The sequence below is a fragment of the Engraulis encrasicolus genome, chromosome 1, assembly GCF_034702125.1.
Source record: "Engraulis encrasicolus isolate BLACKSEA-1 chromosome 1, IST_EnEncr_1.0, whole genome shotgun sequence".
NCBI classification, from domain to species: domain Eukaryota; kingdom Metazoa; phylum Chordata; class Actinopteri; order Clupeiformes; family Engraulidae; genus Engraulis; species Engraulis encrasicolus.
In genome coordinates this window covers 422,501-447,412 of record NC_085857.1, presented here as the reverse complement: position 1 = coordinate 447,412, position 24,912 = coordinate 422,501, and the positions used below count along the sequence as shown (strand labels likewise).

The following is a 24,912-nucleotide window of genomic DNA, read 5'->3' as shown; positions in this document are numbered from 1 at the left end:
GGGCCCCTGCTAGTCTAGTCTAGATAATATATAGTCCACCTACTGGAGTGGAAGGGGGACGAGGGTCCCTATTAGTTACACTAATTGCTGTGTGTGTTCCACCTACTTGAGTGGAAGGGGGAGGAGGGTCCCTGCTAGTTACCTACTTGAGTGGAAGGGGGAGGAGGGTCCCTGCTAGTTAACCTACTTGAGTGGAAGGGGGAGGAGGGTCCCTGCTAGTTACACCTACTTGAGTGGAAGGGGGAGGAGGGTCCCTGCTAGTTACTTACTTGAGTGGAAGGGGGAGGAGGGTCCCTGTTAGTTACACTAATTGCTGTGTGTGTTCCACCTACTTGAGTGGAAGGGGGAGGAGGGTCCCTATTAGTCTAGTCTAGACTAGTCTCTTTAGTAAAGGCTGCTACATATATATATATATTCCACCTACTTGAGTGGAAGGGGGAGGAGGGTCCCTGCGGCGAGTCGAAGACGCTGCAGATGTCGGTGCTGCTGGAGGCTGCGGAGGCGGGCGGGGGGGTGAGGGGGGTGCGGGGGGAGTTGGGGGCGGAGGCCACGCCCCCCTCCATCTCCGTGTCCGGGATGCGGCTGTAGCTGATCTTGCGCGGCTCGTTCTGCAGCGGTGTCGGGTGACGCATCGTCCCCTGTCGCACCGAGGAGGCCCGCGTGCCCGGAGACTTCAGCGGACAGCTGTACTTCTTCGGCTACGGTGATATAATCATAATATTATCATAATATTATTTAGGTAAAATAATCATTAGGGTGCAGGTTAAAGGTGGTCAGCTGTACTTCTTTGGCTACGGTGATAAAATCATAATATTATCATAATATAATATAATATAATATAATATAATATAATATAATATAATATAATATAATATAATATAATGTATTATAATATATTATAATATCATATAATATCATATATTATATTACATTATATTATATGATATTATATATTATAATATGATATAATATAATATTATTTAGGTAAGATTTAAAAACGATTTTCACCACATTCTTGCTAGTAGTTCACATTTAAACTATTATCCATCTTATTTCATTTGGTTGGGCACCACAAAACATAACATTATATGAAAAAGTGGCAGTTACGTTTTCGCCACAAAGCGCATGTGCATGAAATCACGTAGGGCAGTGTTTCCCAACCTTTTTTGTCTTGTGTACCCCCTAAGCCTTTGCATTGTGTCATGAGTACCCCCTAACTCATGTTCTTTACCGCTTTCTCTAACCTAGTGTGACTATGCTCCATGCATTTGTTAAAATTAATTTTTTCCAAGTACCCCCTGCAGTGTGCTCGCGTACCCCTAGTGGTACACGTACCCCTGGTTGGGAAACACTGACGTAGGGGACAGGAGACACAAGATTCTGCTGACACGTTAAAGGAGAACATAATGATCTAAATAGAATGTGGCTGATTAAAAAAGATGACAAGTAAAAGGCAAAAGCTATAAGGTGAAAGTTTACTGGGCAATGAAAAACACACTAAAATGGCGTAAAATTCACAGGGATAAAAACTAAAGTGAAAAACTCACAAATCGTGGCAGCGTGCGGGCGTTACGCGGCTCGATCTCCAGAGATTTGTTGAAGAGATAGTCAGTAAACTCCTTCTCCAGCTTGTCCTCCATGGGGTTCAGATTCTCAAAGAATTTCTGTCGAGTCGAATTTGGTACATTATTTAAAGGGGTATGCCACTATTTTGGGGCTTAATACAGTTAAAATCGTTGGCTGGAGTTTATAAAGGTGGTAAAGTGTCTTATTTTTCATGTTAAGCGTTGTCTTGCTTTAAGAGAAGTTAAAAGAGGGAATATGTCGCTAAGCTAGTGAAAGTCAATGTATCCGTGTAGCATTGTAGCATGCTACATGGATGCATTGACTTTCACTAGCTTAGCGACATGCTCCCTCTTTTCACTTGTCTTAAAGCAAGACAACGGCTTACATGAAAAATAAGACACTTTACCACCTTTATAAACTCCAGCCAACGATTTTAACTGTATTAAGCCCCAAAATAGTGGCATACCCCTTTAAGAGCAAAAGTGGCAAAGAAAAATGTAAAGTGTTGCTTTAACAACAAGTAAATCAAGTCAAGTAATGCTTGTATACATGTTCATCATTGGGCACCAAAAAGGCTTCTGATGAAAGACAAACTGACAGACTAAAGGCAATGTCTTAATGTCTTACCCGGATGTCATTTTCAAAAGGCCATGTCTTAATGGCTTACCCGGATGTCATTTTCAACACGGAGACAGTAGGGCTGGTTCTGGTACTGCTGAATTTCTCCCGTAATTTCCGCCACTTTTCTCCGTTTGCTAAAGTTGATGAGTTCTTTCCCGTGTCTCTTCAGGAAGTCAGGATTGCCCTCCTCCGTCTTCAGGATGTTGGTCAGATAGATCCCTGAAGAGGATATAAAAGCAAAACACAGTTGTCAAATATATGTATTATAACAATTATAATGTTTATGACTTGTCTGTGACTGTGTCATGACATTGGCGTCAAGTAAAGTGTTACCCTAAAATGTAGTTTAAAAAAGGGCTGAATAGACTGTACCAAAGAAGGGTACGCAGGGCGGGTTGATGGAGCGCAGCTTGGCGAGGTACTTCTTATAGTGATCCTCACTCAACTCGTGGGCCTCCTCCAAGATCTTACGCTGACGACTCGGGATTTGCTGCAAACAGGTGACATGATAATGGCTGTTAACACATTCATGCCTGAGGCGACTGAAGAAAATAATGCCTACTGACTGCCCAAGACATTTTTTGGGAAAAGATGCCTTCAGCCTGTAAAACCCCAAATATCTCAGCCTCCGAAACACATGAAAAAAACATGAAATAAGTATCTAAGGGATAATGTATTGACCACACATGACCACGGAAAATATTTCCCAACCAGACAAACAGCAACCTGACCAGTGGCGTAACTATAGGCGGTGCAGCCGGTGCAGTCGCACCGGGGCCCGCGACCACTGAGGGGCCCGTGCACGGCCCCCCCTATATTCTAATTGATAACGGATATTCAAGTACCCAGTGCGATTTCATTATTTGTCCAGACACTATTTATAGACCGAGGCAGACTCCCACAAGACGGTGGGAATGTAGAGCATTAAATCAATTGCAAATTGGCACTTTTAGTTACTATATTCCTATAGGTCATTACATGGGCAGTCAAATTATTCAGACAAATGTTTCAAATAGCAATAAAGGTAACACATGAACGCTATATTTGTGCATTTTATTTTTTACATTGCGGCCAGGAATTGTGGGATATATATTTTCATACACTATCATTGGCTGTATGTAAACAATTTGATTCCCTTACCAATTCAAATTAAATGCATGCTGGTCAGTCAAAACGTGGCCTTTTGTTCTCATCTTATCTATGTTGTAGTACAGTAGTATGCGTTGTTGGCTTTCTTGAAGGCGGAATATAAAATGAGTTTAGTCACTTCATTCGCCAAGAATAGAGATGGCTACTGGCTAGCAAGAACATCCTTTGGATATTAGACCTCCTTGGATATTATCTAAGAAGATTTCAAAGACGCTACGAAGAAGGTAAGGTCAGGTTTCCCTATAATAATGTCCGCCGCGGCATTATATTGATTTCATATCACTCATCTCCTTCAGGTATTTTTTTCCAGTTGTTGTCACATTTAGTCCAGTAGTCTGGGTTCGGCAGGGTCTGGTTAAACGAAAGAGACGAGGCACATTTTTAACGGTGTCCATTCTAGTTTGTAATCTGTGACAGCGGTATTGCTGTAGTTATTCCCAGCGTTATAACTTAGTTTTGTGTTCTCCAATTGACAACTAGTTGTGCTGACTTGCTAACAGCATCTCAACTCCATGATGATTTTATCATCTAGCGTTTCTCCTGTTAGCATAATATAAGTTAAGTTCTTCTGTTAGCTTGGCTATGTTACGACGTGGACTCTCGAGTCGTCAGCTAGGGGAGGGGAGAAAGAAATCTAAATAAGTGGACGATTCTGTGTGCGTGTGTAGAGCTCTATCTGTATGTTTTACTGGTGGGCTGTCACCAATGTGTTGTCATGGTTGTCTTGGATGTTGTGTTTCCATTCAAAGTGCACCGTTTTCCCATGCATCTTTTCCCATGTTTATGGTACTCGGGACCGTCTTCCATAACCAGGATTGCATATTGTGCCGTTATTTGATGATGCCAAAGGACGCAAAACTACTTTGCAGTGGCACCTTGTGTATGTGGGGTAGTGGAAGATTGAAATCATTATGAAGGCATATCCTGTTGATTGTGCTAACTATCTTTTAAGTCGTTAGTGTTATTTTTTTTATCTATGAAGTTTAAACTGGGGTGCTTAAGATCAGCAGGGTTGTCTCCCTCGTCTGTGTAGCCTGCTGTCAGCTGGGCAGGCACCGTGCGCTCGCAAGCACACACGCACACACTGCTACTGTCTCCAGCCCACTGTCCCTGTCTCAACCGGTCTCTAGACACATATTCCGAAAGCCTTTCTTTGCGTTTGTCCTATTTTTTGGGGGGGACAGATAACTTAAATAGGCCTACTCTATGATGTAAATGTGCACATCGTTGCAGCATTCACGATGCTATTGCAATTGCAAAGAATATAGCCCACCCTTTCACCCGTAATGTATTAGGCTAGATAAAATATCCTAAAATTAGCACAACCTCCGAGGGCCCGTGCTGGATACTCGCACCGGGGCCCGTGACCGAGTTGTTACGCCACTGATCCTGACGCCGAAGGCAAAGTGTGGACAACACATCATCCCGATGACATGGTCACGTGTGGACAATACATTATCCCGTTTATTAAAAGGGCACTAGAAACATTAGAAAGCAGTAGTTTATAATAACGGTTTACTGGCATTTCATAGCTTGCGCCAAGAAAAAATGTTTGTGGAACGTTCATAATTCAAAAGGTTACCAAGCAACAGAGTGAGGCTACTTTCTAACTTGTTACAGCCACCCTGCGCGTGACACTGGTTTCAAAACATGTCCAGAAGACTGAGCTCACCTCAAACGTGTGGTCCAATCGGTACACGGGGGAGGAGTTCATGGCACTGACCACTTCCAGGACGCCGTTGAAGTTGTTGAGCTCCTGAAACACCTGCAGGATCTCGATGATGCGAGCCACCACGAGCGCACGCTCCTCCAGGTTCTCCGTCTCCACTATACACCTGAAATGACACCCAGAGGAACATTTATACACCTGAAATTACACCCAGAGGAACCCGTTAACATGCAGTATGAGGATATCAAAGCCTTCCTTAAAAGCCTTAAAGGTGCACTGTGTAATATTTTCAGTAGTTTCCAGAATTCATGCTGCCGTGCCCATTCACAAATGTTAAATTTTCACAAATACTTACCACCACCATCAAATTCTATGTATTCATTATGGCTGGGAAAGTTTTCATATATGAAAAGGTGGGTGTTCTCCATGTCCATCATTTTGAATTTCCAGAAATTTACATTTTCAGCTGCAAATCTTACTATACTTTGGTCATACTAGGAAATAGTAGTTTATTATTTAGTAAATATTCATGAAAGAAACATTTGGCAGTAGGCAGCACAATTTCAATGAACAGCATTGATGCAATAGCCACTCTCACCACCCTACACAGTGCACCTTTAAGGAACTGCAAAGGCTTACCAGAATGATTACAAGATAAGTCATTGGTCAATTTTGTGAATAGGCAATAAACACCACAAGACACACAGGCTGGCACTTCTTACCAAATTAAAAGAGATTACAACTGCCAAGAAAAAAACTAAAACAGAAACAGAACATTATCAAACAGTATAAAAGACATTCTCACTTTTCAAACCAGTGTGTGAGGTTGGTGGTGTGTCGGATCATGCGCAGCAGGTTCGGGGAGTTCAACTCCTTGTCCTCTTTGGTCCACACGCTGCCCACCAGCTCAGACGGCTGCACCGCTCTGCACAACACAAAACACAACAAGACACATATTAACTACCCTGCAAAACAAGACAAGACACAACATGGATACTAACTAGTCCATACGCTGCCCACCAGCTCAGAGGGCTGCACGGCTCTGAGGAAACAAGACAGAATATGGATACTAACTAACCAGTTAACTACCCAGTCTTGGAAAACAAGACACAACATGGACATTGATATTGATATTTTGATATTTTATTAGGATCCCCATTAGCTGATAAACATATCAGCTACTCTTCCTGGGGTCCACACAGAAAAAAATCACAAACAAGACGTCAACATACAAAACAACATATAAAACGAAGAAAAGATAAACTTCTTTTCTTGGGGAAACACACACTAAAACAGACAAAAACAGGGCTACGTTAACTACCCAGTCTTGGAAAACAAGACACAACATGGACATTAACTAATCAGCCTTGGAAAACAAGACACAACATGGACATTAACTAACCAGTCTTGGAAAACAAGACACAACATGGACATTAACTAACCAGTCTTTGAAAACAAGACACAACATGGACATTAACTAACCAGTCTTTGAAAACAAGACACAACATGGACATTAACTAACCAGTCTTGGAAAACAAGACACAACATGGACATTAACTACCCAGTCTTGGAAAACAAGACACAACATGGACATTAACTACCCAGTCTTGGAAAACAAGACACAACATGGACATTAACTACCCAGTCTTGGAAAACAAGACACAACATGGACATTAACTACCCAGTCTAGTAAAACAAGACACAACATGGATGTAAACTAACCAGGCCTGTACAGCAAGACACAACATGGATGTAAACTACCCAGTCCTGCACCACAAGACACAACATGGATGTAAACTAACCAGTCCTGCACCACAAGACACAACATGGATGTAAACTAACCAGTCCTGTACAGCAAGACACAACATGGATATTAACTAACTTGGAAAACAAGACACAACATGGATGTAAACTAACCAGTCCTGTACAGCAAGACACAACATGGATATTAACTACCCAGTCCTGCACCACAAGACACAACATGGATGTAAACTAACCAGTCCTGCACCACAAGACACAACATGGATGTAAACTACCCAGTCCTGCACCACAAGACACAACATGGATGTAAACTAACCAGTCCTGTACAGCAAGACACTAGGCTCAGATTTGTGTTGTGATGTAAAGGCTTCTTCTTTCCAATATCCAAACTCCTGTTCTCCCCAAGTGCTTGTGGCCTCGTGATGATGTCACCGAGATAGGGATGCAAATTATCGATTCATTCATTAATCGTTAGTTGATTGCCTTATCGATCGGCTTACGATTAATTGATTAGCGGCGTTTTTCCCCCAAAATTGCCATGTTTCTCGAAAAAAAAACCTACTAAATCTAAAAATGTATATTAAAAAGTGAGATAAAATGCTACATTTAAATGAATTCCATTTAAATTCTTAAGGCCACGGGTGATTTAAATATTACCACTATTCACATCCCTCTTCACACACACTCTTCACATGCCCATTTCACCTGGGTCTCTTGTCAGTTGAATTGGCGATTACTTGCGATTAATGTTTTTTAATCGATTAATGCATTGATCAATTACAGTAGATTAATCGATTAATTGTTTGCATCCCTACACCGAGACGTCACTGACGACAGAGGTGTAATTCAATATTGCGCAATTAAGCACAATTGGAAGGTCATTTTTTCATTTGCAATCGGAATGTTGAATGAGGGAAAAGTCAAAGTCACTTAGAATAAGTATTTTCACTCGGCAGCCATTTTGACTACGCCTCAGGGGCGCAATTTCAGAATAGTCAGACCATGGGCATGTGAACATGAATAATTAAACAGATATGGGAGTCAGATGGCCGCCGAGTGAAAGGACTTATTCTAAGTGACTTTGGAAAATCCCCCAAGGTTGACAGCGGGGAAACTTTAAGGTTTTCTCTCCGTGGAGGCGGGGCTTCACGTGAGGCATGAGGCCACGAGCACCGGTGGAGGACACGAGTCAGGATACTGGGATGCACCCACAGTGGTCTTAAGAGTCTTGAGTGTTAGTGTAGAGTAGAGAAGAGAAGAGAAGAGAAGAGAAGAGAAGAGAAGAGAAGAGAAGAGAAGAGAAGAGAAGAGAAGAGAAGAGAAGAGAAGAGTACAGTAGAGTAGAGTAGAGTAGAGTAGAGTAGAGTAGTGTAGTGTAGAGTAGAGTAGAGTAGAGTAGAGTAGAGTAGAGTAGAGCAGAGTAGAGTAGAGTAGAGTAGAAGTAGCGTAGAGTAGAGTAGAGTAATGTAGTGTAGTGTAGTGTAGTGTAGAGGAGAGGAGAGGAGAGGACAGTAGAGTAGAGTAGAGTAGAAGTAGTAGTAGAGGAGTAGAGTAGAGTAGAGTAGAGTAGAGTAGAGTAAAGTACAGTAGAATAGAGTAGCAGAGTAGAGTAGAGTAGAGTAGAGTAGCAGAGTAGAGTAGAGTAGAGTAGAGTAGCAGAGTAGAGTAGAGTAGAGTAGAGTAACTTAATCGATCCCCGGGGGGTCTGAACGTACCTGTAGAAGTCGGACTCCAGGAGGGTCAGTTGTCGTGCGATTTCGATGGGGTGCAGTGTCATGAGGTCGAACTGGTCGCTCTGGCCCGGCTTGCTGATGTGCCACTCGATGGGCGGCGGCGAGCTCTCGAAGGTGATGCTGTGACTCGGCCCGTTGGCCTGCACCTGCTTCTTACGCTGGATGATCTTGGTGATCGACTCCACCCACTTCCTCATCGCTTTGCCTGGAGAAGGAAACACACGTGAAATTGGACTCAGACAATTACCGTATTAGCCCGAATATAAGACGATCCTGATTATAAGACGACCCCCCATTTTCAGGCTCATGTTTTGGGGAAAAAAGTTTTTTGAAGACTTAATTTTGTTTCACATTGGAAACTTTTCTCAAAATGCAGTTTTTAATTTGTTGGAAAATCTGAGGCTTTTTACAAAGAACAAATTTCACAATATAATTTTCATGGAATTTCCATGATATAAGACCACAGATGGCTACTCATATCCTTTTCCTTTCTTTACTCACTTCACCTGTCAAGCGCCAATAGGCACCGCAACAGGCTACAGCCGTCTGGGCCCGCCTGTTTAAAGTGCGACGCAACATAGCCTACATTCAGAGTCTGCGCCAGCCAGGCAGGCAACCAGTCCAGTAGAGATAGGCAATCTATTGTGCAATGCACAGATTTTGCGAAATGCTTAGTTGACAGCAATATCTAACCAGCAGCCGTCTCGCCAAATCGCCGTTCATTTTATTCATCCAAAGTTTTCCGTTGGACTGTAGAAACCGAACGTGACCAAAGGCAGATTGACGCATTGCACTTGAAACCCATGCGCTGCCTATCAGGGCCACGTTGACAAAAGTCCGATTGATATTCATTTCGTACCAAGGGTAAAACTCCTAATGATTTTATATGAACAAGACAATCTCTTGCCCTAACCATTATTCTGTGTTGCTGCATCGTTGCGAGGCATATCGTCAAATGCACCGCTTGTCAAAGGCGCCGCTTTAGATGACCATTGATTGGCTGATCACAGCATCCAAAACTTAGCCTACAGGTGGTTCGTCGAATCACCCTTCATTTCTTTAGTTTCTAGTGGTATTGTCGGCTGACCAGAGTGAACGACCAAAGCTTTCCTGATGAGACTGTAAAACCAAACACAAATAAAAGCAGAGCAACAAGCCGCGATTGACTTGTGTTTTCCCCTTGCACTGTCGTCCGCATCACGTTTACATTGACAGTTCATAGACGTGCGGTGCAACAGTCATAACGAAACAAGCATCTGCAAATTTGATATGGACAAAACAATCTCTTAACCCATCCATTATTGAGTTTTGTGGCATTGTTGTGAAGCATAGGCTAATGGCCGCATTCAGGTTAAGTTAAAAAAAAAAAAAAAAAGAAATGTTTTACTTTTTTCTCTAGCGCGCGGAAATAAGACGACCCCCCTTTTTAGAGTACTATTTTTATAACAAAAAACACATCTTATATTCGGGCCAATACGGTACTATACAACCACATGCTTATACAGTGTTCAATTAATACAGTACTAAGGTGCTGTTTCCACGTAGCAGGCTATTTTTATATGTGGGTATTTTTTTCTCTTGTTTAGGTGGTAACACACCAGGTGGATAAAAATAAAAACTTCATTTTAACAGGTGCGCTTTAGTCCCCTGAATTGAATATTTTCAAAGCCGGATCTTTGATATGTGGATTTTAAAAATCTGGCTACGTGGAATTCCCTTGGTGCTGTAGATGGCAGTAGCGCCCATCTTATGCAAGCCACCACCAAACACCACGGAAAGAGAATAAGAAGGAGGGAACAGCGCCCCCTTAGGACAACGCCCCCTTAGGAGACCGTACTTGAACACACTCCTTAGCATTGAGAAGGCAGGGCTTGATTTATCTTACTTGATGTATCTTCCTGTTTTGATAAATGAAATGTCACCTCTAACGGGGGGAGAGCACTGGTTAAATTACATCCCCAACCTGGCGGGTCGGGAGTCGAACCGCCAACCTTTGGGCTACAAGTCTGACGCCCTAAACGCTTACCCACTGGCCACTTGATGTATCTTCCTGTTTGCCTCACCTCTAACTGTTTAATAAAGCGTCTAACTGTGTCTAACCTCTGACTGTTTAATAGAGCGTCTAACTGTGTCTAACCTCTAACTGGTTAATAAAGCGTCTAACTGTGTCTAACCTCTAACTGGTTAATAAAGCGTCTATCTGTGTCATACCTCTGACTGTTTAATAAAGCGTCTATCTGTGTCTAACCTCTGACTGTTTAATAAAGCGTCTAACTGTGTCTAACCTCTGACTGTTTAATAAAGCGTCTAACTGTGTGTCACCTCTGACTGTTTAATAAAGCGTCTGTGTGTCACCTCTGACTGTGCCGATGAACTCCTCCAGGCGTCTGAGCAGCTGAGGATCCCTCTCGAAGTCGTAGAAGTGATGCTCCACCCAGTGCCGGCACACATTCAGGACCCTGCAGACACACAGACAGACACAGACAGACACAGACATACACAGACACACAGGCAGACAGACAGGCAGACAGACAGACAGACACACAGACAGACACACACACAGACACACACACACACACACACACATACAGACAGGCGGACAGGCAGGCAGACACACACACAGACAGACACAGACAGACACACACAGGCAGGCAGGCAGGCAGACACACACACACACAGACAGACACACAGACAGACAGACAGACAAATCATTTTTGACTCAGTCAGAAGGTCAATTTATACCCATGAGCAAATATTAGTCACATGACACCTTAATTTCCTCCTGGGATCAATAAATGCTTATCTACTCTACTCTACTCTACACTACACTACACTACACTACACTACACTACACTACACTACACTACACTACACTACTCTACTACTCTACTCTACTCTACTCTACTACTCTACTACTCTACTACTCTACTCTACTCTACTCTACTCTACTCTACTCTACTCTACTCTACTCTACACTACACTACACTACACTACACTACACTACACTACACTACACTACACTACTCTACACTACACTACACTACACTACACTACACTACACTACTCTACTCTACTCTACTCTACTCTACACTACACTACACTACACTACACTACACTACACTACACTACACTACTCTACTCTACACTACACTACACTACACTACACTACACTACACTACTCTACACTACTCTACTACTCTACTACTCTACTACTCTTCTACTCTACTACTCTACTCTACATTATTATGTATTAGTCACATTGTGTGTCCTTCTGAAAGATCAGAGGAGAAAATACTACTACTGTTTTTCCAATTATTAAGGCAAGACAATTTTTAGACTGCTCTGTGGAACAAAAATGAAAATGTCCACGTGTGTGTGTGTGTGTGTGTGTGCGCGTGTGTGTGTGCGCGTGAAATTTGTCTCTACACTACTATGCCCACCTCAATTGTGTGTGAGTGTGAGTGTGAGTGTGAGCGTGAGCGTGAGCGTGAGCGTGTGCGTACTGTGTGTGCGTGTGCGTGTGCGCGCGTGTGTGTGTGTGTGTGTGTGCGTGTGCGTGTGTGCGTGCGTGTGCGTGTGTGCTGTGCCCACCTCAGCTGCACCGGCTGCACGAACTCCTTCCGGAAGCGTTTGAGTTCCGCGCTGAGCGGCTGGTCCCCGTTCTCCAGCGCCATCTGGTCCGCCTCCGACGGCTTCGGCTCCGGAATGTCAAACCTGAAACAGGAGAGAAAACAGGAGAGAAAAGGGTTAAATACAATACAATACAATACAATACAATACAATACAATACAATACAATACTGGGATGTCAAACCTGAAGACGATCGGGAACAGGAGAGAAAAGGGTTAAATACAATACAATACAATACAATACAATACAATACAATACAATACAATACAATACAATACAATACAATACAATACAATACAGGCTTCGGCTCCGGAATGTCAAACCTGAAGACGATCGGGAACAGGAGAGAAAACAGGAGAGAAAAGGGTTAAATGCAATACAATACAATACAATACAATACAGTACAGGGATGTCAAACTTGAACACGTTAAGGAACAGGAGAGAAAATAATTAAATACAATACAATACAATACAAATACAATACAATACAGGCTTCAGCTCAGGGATGTCAAACTTGAAGACATTCAGAAACGTGGAACAGAAACAGGATAGAAAGAGGAAAGCATATAAATGGTTACATACAATGTAATACAGTACTTACAAAACAAAAATACATAATGTAATAAAAAATGACAGTGGTATAGTCAAAAAATGTTTTTGTTGAACTTTTGAAGCAGCAATTTCACATGCTGCATCTCCTGCTAAGTGCATTTGGAAATAGACGGCACACTACCACATCCACACCACACGGGGGCAGCGACTACCTTTTGGGGTTCTAGGCCTTTCAGAGGCGCTTGGCAAGATGCTCCAGGTCTCGCATGCCGGGCCTTGGTGGCTGGCATTGGAGCTGGCCGGGCCTTGGTGGCTGGCATTGGAGCTGGCCGGGCCTTGGCGGCTGGCATTGGAGCTGGCCGGGCCTTGGCGGCTGGCATTGGAGCTAGCCTGCTCGGAGCAGGTGCTACAGGCTGGCATTGTGCCTGTAGATGGACTATGAACTTGTGTGGCTGCATTTGTGGAGGTACCATGCACCTTTTAGAATTTAAGTCATTCGCGTGGGGTTTCGCCCACACTCGTGAACACAGGAGGAGAGCCAGGTGGAGAAAGGTTCTGAAGACGTACGACACTGTTGTCAACGCTTGCATGCGCCCAGGGTCTCAGAAGGCAAGCCTGGTTGTCCTTAAACCACATCCATACATTTAGCATTGCACCTTCTGACTACCACGTCTTGATTGCATACATGCATAATATAGTCTAATAGCTTAGCTCCAAAATATAAAGGAATCGTTCAGTTTGTGATACAAGCATGAAAATTGGTACACATATAGCCAAAGGCATTCCAAAAAGAACTGGATATGGAGCCATCGTGAATTTTCAACATGGTGGCCATGACAGCCATTTTTCAAAATGGCCACCAGCAACAATAGCTTTCTTGGATATAATATATTTTAGACATATTTACCATTCATACCACTTAGTAAATGTAATATGGATAATTGAAAAGTTGTCATGAATATTCAAGATGGCTGCCATTTTCAAGATGGCCGCTGTCACTTGTATGATTAATCTGATATAGGTGATATCAGTGTCAAATCAGTCATTTTTCATGATGCAGACTTCTAATTTGGAACTTTGGAATTAACCAGAAGCTTCCTTACATATTTCATTCTATACTTCATATACAGTATAGCATCCCTGCTTCTTTCAAAATGGCAGCCCATGTCAGATAGCCATACAATAGTGGAGTCTGTTAAGGGTTTTTACCATTACGGAACTGACAAAAGCACTTTGCATGGTGTTTCCTGAGGGTATATGCTGTAATTCTAGCCTAGGATCCCTCAGAAAAAAAAAAACGTTCTACTATGTCATATACAATATGTCGTGTTGTGTAATGCATTACATTGTTATTACCTGACATTATACTTAGCTGACAATGTTAATATAGTCCCGAACTCAGCAGAGATGAAAGGGCAGTGGTAGTCTGCTTGACCAGATTGATGAAAGTACAAAAATGTACATAGTAGTGATGTGCATTGGCACTGCCCTCACTATTCGATTACGATTTGGGAGGTAGCGATTCCATTCCATTCTATTCCAATCTACATTTCTATTGAAAGCAAAGTAAATGTTTCATCAGTCATGATGAGGCAATACAAGTAGTCAGATACTGAGCAACATTGTTTTGGCTGTTTTCTGTATCAGTCTTGCAGTTTTCAATGCTTTGAAGTGCTTTTATTTAATTTAACATTCATTTGCTCCTGAAATATCCACGGAAGTAATTGAAACTTAAAACAATTGCCACATCGATTATGGAACTTACTGCATTGAATTGTATTTTCCATGCCCCGCATTGCATTGCATTACAGAATCGATTATTGTAGTACATAGTGTGAAAGTATAAGTCTGTGCTTACATGCTTGACAGCAAATGTACCATTGTGAATGATTTGAGAAGATTCTTGGTCTGAATTCAAATGAACATTTCCCACACTAAAACTATGGTGAGAATAGACGACTGCTGCTAATGCTTGCTCAGCAGCATCTGAATGGGGAAGTGTCAGTGCAAGATGATGTCCAAGGTAGCAGGTTCTCCATCCTCTATTTTCCATAACAGATATTTTTTATTTGTATGAGAGATGGTAAAAGACAGGACCTCTCCATATATATGAAGAACCCATAAGATCACCTATTTCTACATTCTCACAAGTAGCATTGTGCACATATTGAGTGCATTTTTTCTGCCATCTTTAGAATGGCATTAGGCCTACAGAGAGATTACTCAATATACATTTAGGCTACAGTATGTCTTCAGTTCAAATTAAATGGAAATGTTTTTTAAGTAGGTGTTGAGTAAGTAGGCAGAGGTCAATTGTTTTTTCCCCCTGAATTTGCAAACAAGTCCTCACCTAGTAATTGTGTCACAAGTTGCATTACAGTTAGTCAGTGACTACTTCAATTGCTACTTCAAAACTGACAGCTGATTGACAACATGTGCCACCCTTATAACGTACCCACAGGATAAATATCTATATAAAACAACAATTCTCATATGGTATATACTATAAAAGTAAATCATTACCTGTACTCATTTTCTTGATATGTAAGGCACACAAATAGTCTGGGAGGAAGGATAGTCTTACCCCCCCCCCCCAAACAAAATGCCACATGACTTTTGTTAACCTTCAAGATTTTGAGTGGCAACGGTAGCTTAACTCATTCTCACTACACTTTTTTGCTTTCTATTGTACATGACCTCAGAATGCTCTACATGTTTCAGTTCTATAATTGTACAGTACAGTACAGCACAGTACAGTGCAGTGCAGTACAGTGCAGTAGCATACAGTACGGTGCAGTATAGAAAAGTACAGTAGCATACAGTACGGTACAGTACAGTAAAGTAGCATACAGTACGGTGCAGTATAGCAAAGTACAGTAGAGTACAGTAGCATACAGTATAGTACAGTACAGTACAATATTTCACATTACAGTACAGTACAGTACAGTAGAGTAGAGTACAGTATAGTAGAGCAGAGTACAGTACAGTAGCATACAGTATAGTACAGTACAGTACGGTACGGTATTTCACATTACAGTACAGTAGCCTATAGTACAGTATAGTACAGTACAGCACAGTGCTGGGTCGTAAGGATGCAACGTTCTCAATTTCATACTGTTTTCAGCTCCGTAACGGTAATGGCCTTTTTCTTGAAAATGGCGGCCATCTTGAATATTCATGACAACTTTTTAATTATCCATAAGACATTTACCAAGTAGTATGAATGGTAAATATGTCTAAAATGGCATATTATATCCATTCCTCGTAAGAAAACTGTTGTTGCTGGCGGCCATTTTGAAAAATGGCTGATATGGCCACCATGTTGAAAATTCACGATGGCTCCATATCCAGTTCTTTTTAGAATGCCTTTGGCTACATGTGTATCAATTTTCATGCTTGTATCACAAACTGAACCTTTGTTTTGGTTAGCCGCTGCACTAATATGGCTGCACGATTATGGAAAAAATCATAATCACGATTATTTGGGTCAAAATCATAGGGAAGTGTAGTGTAGGGTTTATTGCAGGAGGTTATAGCAGTAACGTCCCTACAACATGTAGAAGATGTTGAATTAAAATGACTGTAACTGGAACAACTGCACACAAAGACGTGGGAGTATGCCCCACGATTGCCCCATATGCGTGAGAATGCCCCAATTTGCTACTAAGAGGTTGCGCTTCGTCTGGCTTTCCAGTGCATTTCGCTAGTAGGAGGTGGGAGATGTCCAATCTCCCACTAGTTGGAATGGGGTCTGGAATGCAGCATGTGTCCGCAAAGCCACTAAGAGTAAAATAAAGTGGAAATGCGACAGCTGCTCCACTCACCTCTCCATCAGGAGATCCAGCAGCTCCTGTGGTTTACAGAAGGACCTGTACGTCGTCAGGAACGTCCTCACAAAGTTGGGATCTGGTGAGAAGGCAAAAGGTGGTTTGATCATTAGTCAACATCTATTAACTTCAAAACATGTAACAAAAGTGAGTATACACCCCAGGTTAAAATCCTGTAGAAAGTGTCTGAGAAGGGTCCGTATTGGCCCGAAACGTCTCGAAATGAAAGGGGAGGTCATCAGTGTGCATTTCAACCTTGCCTTCCATTGATCTTTTACAATTTGAGTCTGCACCTGGCTAAAATAGATGGGTGTGAGATTTGAATGAATTCCTATGGAGAGTATCATGATCTGCTTCAGTAGTTACAGTGCATATTGACATGCATGTTTTCCAATGTTGACGGCATTCATGCATCCCCAAACCATGTCAGTCCCACTACCATGGCAACAAGGCAAGGCAAGGCAAGCTTATTTATATAGCGCATTTCATACACAGGTGCACCTCAATGTGCTTCACAAAGTTAACAAATGTAAATGAAAGGAAACAGGGAAGAAAGAAGGAAATGAATTAGAGTCAAAAACATTTAAAACATTAAAATAAAACATATGGTAAAAATAATAATAAAATAAAATAAAACAAATTAAATAAACATAAAAAAAAAATAATAATAATAATAAGAGAGACCATGCTTGACTATCCAGATAGTACACTTTTTTATACAACATTCACTTGTTTATCACCACTCATGCTTGACACCATCTAAAGCAAATTTGTTTATCTTGGTCTCTTCAGACCACACGACATGGTTCCAGTGATCCATATCCTTGGTCTGTTAATCTCACTTGAGTCCAAAATAAACATATTTGAGTTTAAATGGTGTCAACAACAGCAGCAATTAAATGCACAGATCAAGTCTAGAAACTAACTCAACTAGATGTAGAGATCCAGTCTAGAAACTAACTCAATTAAACACTGCATGAGTGACGAATCTGTTCTGTGGTAAGGCCACATCAGCCTGATTATCATAGACTTTCAAATCTCTTCCAGACTTGGTCTGACCAAGAGCATAACAATAAACATTTCCCAAACGGCATGGTTGACCTGCCTCCCTTGGTTTGCTACTAATGGTTATTTGCTTCCCGACAAAGTGGAAGGAGTTCCCGATTTTTAGGGAGCTCAGAAAGTATGTGAATTTCTCCTGACCTGACAAGTAGCAACGCTGAAAGTGTTACGTCACTGGGAGGGGATGGCCTGGCTAAGGCCACATCAGGAACAGCAGCAGTGTACAGTAGCAGCAGCAGCCTTGGTGTGGTCACCAAACAATTGGTCAGGAATTATTCAAGTCAGGAAACAGGCTGCAGTGCTCCAGCGCACAAACTCAAACTCAAACTGAACCCTAAAATAGATCTACACAATAACGCAGTTTCCAGCTCGGTTCAAATTTGAGTATTGAGTTTAGCCAAGGACACCCCAGTTTACTCCAAATGCAGCTGGTCTTTATGAAGAGATAGTAATTGTATGTTTGTTAGCGTGTGTGCTACACGTGCTGTAATAGTAAGGAAGGCCAGGATGACATGTGGTGCTGGACAGGAAACACCTTTTTCCTTTTCCAATCCTCTCCAGACACCAGTGTTTCTCACACTTTTTCAGACCGAGGACCACTTTGTCCCCGCAAAAATGCTCAGGGACCACCACCCGTCAACTAAATTGACAGTTGACGGGTGCCAATTTGACACTGCTAGATTCGATGCAGATCCCTTACTTTTTATTCACACCACAAGCCTGCCTTATTGTGGTGAAAATAAGACTTCAGCTCTGTCTAGCTTTGTAATAATGTTACAAATATAGCTAACTGCCAACTTGTCTTTGGAAAAGTGGCAATCCCCTCGCGGACCACCTGAGCTCTGTCGCGGACCACCAGTGGTCCCCGGACCACACTTTGAGAATCCTCTGCATACACCCATGTACACGTGTGCTGTTTGGTGCCAAGGGCTCCTTTCCAAATGATTATTAGAAACAGGAACAGCAGAGATGGCCCACGTGCGTAATGAGTTATATTTAACTAATCAAATGGAATGACAAGCTTTACCTGTGATCCCACTTCATTATGACTTAAATGATGCCAGACCTAAAAAACACATTTTTTTTGCAATACCAAACAAAATGAATGAATGAATGAATGAATGAATACCAAACAAATCACATCCATTATGTTGCCGACCTCTTCCATGAATTCAGCATGTTATTTTTTTCTGTCTTCTGCAGTAAACCAATACAATACAGTACACTCCAAAAACTCACCACAAGAAAAAACAAAACGTCAATTATAAACTTCACTGGCCCACTGACTGACGTACTGGAGTGATATGATCTCTTTTCTTTTCTTTGTTTTGGTTAGCATCTTAGATTAGTTGCATCTGCCTGAGGGGCTTTTGGGGAAGGTCTATACGTAGGGTATTGCAATAGCTAACAACAGGAAGTAACAGCATGGATTTATTTCTCCATATCCTGCTTAGATACAAAATATTTAATCTCTCACTATGTTCCTGAAGTGCTAAGTAATCATTTGGAGTGACACTCAACCCCTGATTAGTTATGTAATATGTAACTGACAGTGATAGTTGCCCCTCTCTCCAAAATTGTGCTATACGTACATTTGTGTAAACAATTATCTTTCTCGCTCTAAGTGACCCCAGTCAAGACTGTTCTGCCATTGTCTCTCAGTGGTGGAACCAACTCCCAGAGGCAGCAAGACTGGCCACATCTCTAGAGGCAGCAAGACTGGTCACATCTCTAGAGGCAGCAAGACTGGTCACATCTCTAGAGGCAGCAAGACTGGTCACATCTCTAGAGGCAGCAAGACTGGTCACATCTCTAGAGGCAGCAAGACTGGTCACATCTCTAGCGGCAGCAAGACTGGTCACATCTCTCTCAACCTCCAAGAAGCAAATAAAGACTCTTCTCTTTCATGACTATACATGGGTTCTACATTTTTGTTTTCTCCTGGCTGCGCGACACTAGCTGCAAACAACTCAACCTCTGATTGTTGGAAACCGCTGTCGGTCAAAACATTAGCTCACGTGGTTGGCTGCCAGTGTCTTGCCCCTCCTCATAACATTGTGTTTATAAACACGGTGAACCCATGTATTTACTGCAGTAATGCTGGAGCTGGCCCAGTTCCGGGGGAGACTCTACTGCATGCTGTGTGTGCTACTGTACTTAAAAGAAAAAAAAAAACCCTAACCCCACTTGGAATCTGCACTTATTGTTCTGTATTGTTCTGGTGGACTTTGTATCTGCAAGTGATGTTGGCTATAATTAAAGTGATACTGTACCATTTTGGAAATCAGCTTATTTTACACCTCTCCTCGAGTTAAATGATGGACTTTTACCTTTCTCCTGTTAGGGCTGGGTTCAAAAGATCGATCTGCGATCCAATATCGATTCACGTTCGAAAAGTGCAATATCGATTCACAACTTTGTGGATCGATCTTTTGCAGATGATTATAGGCGCTATTCCTCAACCACATCCTGTAGCTCTCATCCACATTCATGTAGGCTACATGCCCACTATTTCATGTTTGTGTGGGCATCAAAGGCTGAGATATTTAGGTTTTTATAACTGGTCTTAGGATTCTAGGCATAAATGGGTTAAAGTGACAACCCAGCAATACAGAAGATCGATATCGAATCGAATTGAATCGGATCGGATCGGATCGTGGATCGAATCGGATTGTGACCTTCTGGATCGGAATCGAATCGATCCAGGAAATTTGGATCGATTCCCAGCCCTTTCTCCTGTACTCCCTGCCGTTCTCGGAGTACGACAGTGCAAATTTGACCTCCAAGCTAGCAGTTATCATTGAGTCCTATGAGACTAGCTACCCACAAGCTGGTCTCGTAGGACTCAATGTTAAAGGGGTCATCCGGTGTGAAACGGCTGACGTGTTAAAAGGAGATGATGAGCCCTAACTTTTGCTACATACCTCGCCTCCATAGGTCCCCTACATTCAGAAGTCCGAGCGCTAGTCAGAATTCCAGAGCTAGGTGAAATTTAGCTTCTGCTGTGATGGACTGGCACCTGATTAGCCATCGTTATAAATCTCAACTTTCCACCCATTTACGAGTGTCATGTGTAATGTCAACGTACCTGCATACATGTGGAAGGTCCTTGTAATGTAATGTAATGTAATGCAATGTATTGTAATGTCCACGTACCTGCATACATGTGGAAGGTCAGCCTTGTAGTGTAGTGTAATGTAGTGTAATGTAGTGTAATCCAATGTTATGTATTGTCAACTTTACCTGCATACATGTGGAAGGTCAGCCTTGTAATGTAACGTAATGTAATGTGCGTGAGATTGGACTCACCTGCATACATGTGGAAGGTGAGCCTCTCAATGAGCTTGAGAACGGTGCCGGCCTTGATGATGGGGATCCCCGACTTGCTCTGCACGTTCTCCTCAAACACCAAGTTCTCCTCCGAGTCCGGCTCCGTGAAGCGGTACACCTGGCGACACAATGTTGAAGAGTACCGGCATAGTATATCATTTTTTAAATCAACACAAGATGTTCAGTTTTCTTAATGTTTAGCCTACATTGTTTCAGGTTTCTTGGCGTGTTGTGTGTGACCCCTAGCTGGTTTACTACAGTATTTTACATGTAGTTGGCTACCTGTATTGCGTGTTGTCTGCTTTGTCTTGTTTCAGGTGCACTATTTTACATGTAGTTGGCTACCTGTATTGCGTGTTGTCTGCTTTGTCTTGTTTCAGGTTTCATGGTGTGTTGTGTGTGTGGGTGACCCCTGGGTGGTTTACTATTTTAAATGTGGTTGGCTAGCTGTGTTGTCTTTGTCTGCTCTACTATATGTTTCAGGTTTCATGGTGTGTTGTGTGTGTGGGTGACCCCTGGGTGGTTTACTATTTTAAATGTGGTTGGCTAGCTGTGTTGTCTTTGTCTGCTCTACTATATGTTTCAGGTTTCTTAGCGTTCCCGCCGGCAGAGGGAGCTGCCCTTTGACAGGACCTCTACCCTTCCACCTCCTCTACCCACCTCCGCCCCCGGGAGCCTCATCTGCTATTATTATTATTATTATTATATATACTATGATTATTATTATCATTATTACTACCCACCTCGGCTCCCGGGAGCCTCATCTGCTATTACTAGTATTATTATTATTATTATTATTATTACTATTATTATTATTATTATTATATATACTATGATTATTATTATCATTATTACTACCCACCTCGGCTCCCGGGAGCCTCATCTGCTCCTCCTGCAGCATGGCGGAGTCCAGCATGCGCTCCAGTATTATTATTATTATTATTATACAATTACATTATTACTATTATTATTATTATTATTATATAATTACATTATTACTATAAGTATTATTATTATATAATTATATTACTACCCACCTAATTATTATTATTATTATTATTATTATTATTATTATTATTACTAGTATTATTATTATATAATTATATTACTACCCACCTAATTATTATTATTATTATTATTATTATTATTATTATTATTATTATATTATTATATTACTACCCACCTCCGCTCCCGGCAGCCTCATCTACTCCTCCTTCTCCTCCTGCAGCATGGCGGAGTCCAGCATGCGCTCCAGTATTATTATTATTATTATTATAATTATTATTATTACTACCCACCTCCGCTCCCGGCAACCTCATCTGCTCCTCCTTATTACTATTATTATTATCATTATTATTATTACCCACCTCCGCTCCAGTTATTATTATTATTATTATTATTATGATTATGATTATTATTATTGATTATTATTATGATGATGATTACTACTACTCACCTCCGCTCCTGGGAGCCTCATCTGCTCCTCATTATTATATTATTATTATTATTATTATTATTATTATTATTATTATTATCATCATTATTATTATTATTATTATTATAATTATTATGATTACTACTACCCACCTCCGCTCCTGGGAGCCGCATCTGCTCCTCCTTCTCCTCCTGCAGCATGGCCGAGTCCAGCATGCGTTCGAGCGTGGAGCGGTACTGCAGCGAGATCAGCGCCGCCATCCACACGTTCTTCTCCTCCGCAGACTTGGCCGCGAATACCACGCTGTTGCCGTCCTTCAGCGTGATCTCGAAGGCGTGCCGGTACTCGCCCTCCTTGTCGTCCTTGTCGTTGATCTGGACCTAGGGGTGGGCGATAGCAGAGATTCTTTAAGTATATAGAGATATGCCAATGTAATAGGTTGCTATGGGCACCTAACCTCCTGGACCTAGGGGTGGGCGATAGAGACCGAGCGATTAATCGGCTGGCCGATTTAATCGGCCGTTTTTTGCCATGGTTGTAGATCTCCCACTTCAACTGTCAGGAAAGGCAGCTGAAATATCCAGGTAGGATAAGTGCGATCTCCTACTAGTTGGGATTGGGACTGGAATGGGCCATCATCTCTAATCTCACCTTGCGCATGAAGAACTTCTCCTTGAGGCGGTGCTCTGCGGCGCTACAGCCATTTGTAGTTTTTTCCCATTGAAATTCATTGCAAAGCATGGAAATTGAACTACAAAAATGGCTGCTCCTCTCACCTTGCGCATGAAGAACTTCTCCTTGAGGCGTTCCTCAGCTGCGCTACAGCCATTTGTAGTCTTTCCCCATTGAAATTCATTGCAAAGTCATGGAAATTGAACTACAAAAATGGCTGCTGCTCTCACCTTGCGCATGAAGAACTTCTCCTTGAGGCGGTACTCTGCGGCGCTACAGCCATTTGTAGTCTTTCCCCATTGAAATTCATTGCAAAGCATGGAAATTGAACTACAAAAATGGCTGCTCCTCTCACCTTGCGCATGAAGAACTTCTCCTTGAGGCGGTACTCAGCGGCGCTGGCTCCGGGGAGGCGTGGCTGGCCGTGGTTGGACTTGCAGCAGATCATGAGGCCGTCGAAGAGGAAGATGTGTCGCTCGTGCTTGGCGCCCACGCGCGTGAGCGCCCCCTCCATGATGAACTCGTTACAGCACTGGCCGATGTCCTTGCCCTCCCAGCCGTCGATGTTCTTCTGAATCTCGTTCATCTTCTTGATGGCCAAGTGCTTCCCCTTCATCTGCTGACTGTAGAAGCGACACGCCGACTCACTACAAGAAAATACACACACACACACACACACACACACACACACACACACACACACACACACACACACACACACACACACACACACACACACACACACACACACACACACACACACACACACACACACACACACACACACACACACAGAGGAACATGACGTTGCAAGCAGCAAGCAGACTCACTACGAGAACCAAAGAAAGTCAAGCACACACACACGCACACACGCACACGCACACACACAGTCAATCAGTACAAGCGGCAAGCAGACTCACTAAAAGAAAATAGTAAGACTTGTCTCACCGCTTCCCTTCCTATCCAAGACGCTAGAAAGGGCAGTTGCAAAGCAGGTCACCAACTTCCTAAACAGAACGGACTATTGGACCCAAAACAATCTGGTTTCAGAAGTGGACACTGAACGGAAACTGCGTTACTCTCAGTGACTGAAGCTCTAAGGACGGCAAGAACGGAAGGACTATCCTCGGGCCTCATCCTACTAGACCTGTCTCCAGCCTTTTACACAGTCAACCACAAGATCCTCCTGAGGATACTCACAGCCATGGGAATCACAGGCGTTGTCCACTCATGGTTCAACTCCTACCTATCTGGACGCACCTTCAGTGTGTCATGGCAGTTGAAACTATCTACGACTCACCCCCTCTCCACAGGCGTACCCCAAGGATCAGTGCTGGGACCCCTTCTGTTTGCAATGTATACCTCCTCGTTGGGACATGTCATTCAAACACATGGGTTCTCCTACCACTGCTATGCTGATGACACCCAGATGTGCCTGTTGTTCCGTCCAGAGGACACCACGGTATCGGTACGCATCTCTGCCTGCCTCAGTGACTTGTCAACTTGGATGAAGGACCACCGCCTACAGCTGAACATGGCCAAGACAGAGCTCCTGGTGAGCTAAAGAGTCACTCAGTCACAGCATCAACCTCAAGATAGGCTCCACCATCGTGACCCCAAACAAAGTCGCCAAGAACTTTGGCGTCATGATCGACGACGAGCTGTCATGCTCCAACTACATCAACTCAGTCACCCGGACCTGTCGATTCCAGATGTCCAACGTACGAAATATCAGACCTGTGCTGACACAACGATCCTGTCCAGCGTTGACTACTGCAACTCACTCATGACAGGTCTACCTGCTTTTGTGCTAAAACCTCTGCAGATGATCCAAAATGCAGCGGCACGGTTGGTATTCAATCAACCCAAAAGGACCCATGTTACTCCTCTCTTCATTGAGTCACA

At 42.6% G+C, this 24,912-nt stretch overlaps 1 protein-coding gene across 1 annotated transcript in view; it reads right to left on the bottom strand.

Moving 5' to 3' along the window:
- LOC134446023 (son of sevenless homolog 1-like) overlaps nt 1-24,912 on the bottom strand; it is a 59,334-nt gene that overhangs the window by 5,840 nt on the left and 28,582 nt on the right. Inside the window, exons 11-23 of the mRNA XM_063195248.1 lie at nt 23,363-23,654; nt 22,488-22,715; nt 20,880-21,018; nt 16,506-16,587; nt 12,091-12,213; nt 10,855-10,958; nt 8,482-8,704; nt 5,811-5,930; nt 5,009-5,171; nt 2,560-2,677; nt 2,234-2,406; nt 1,548-1,664; nt 425-698 (exon numbers count right to left, since the gene is read on the bottom strand). Coding sequence (XP_063051318.1) covers nt 425-698; nt 1,548-1,664; nt 2,234-2,406; nt 2,560-2,677; nt 5,009-5,171; nt 5,811-5,930; nt 8,482-8,704; nt 10,855-10,958; nt 12,091-12,213; nt 16,506-16,587; nt 20,880-21,018; nt 22,488-22,715; nt 23,363-23,654 — 2,156 coding nt within the window. The remainder of the gene's footprint in view (nt 1-424; nt 699-1,547; nt 1,665-2,233; nt 2,407-2,559; nt 2,678-5,008; nt 5,172-5,810; nt 5,931-8,481; nt 8,705-10,854; nt 10,959-12,090; nt 12,214-16,505; nt 16,588-20,879; nt 21,019-22,487; nt 22,716-23,362; nt 23,655-24,912) is intronic.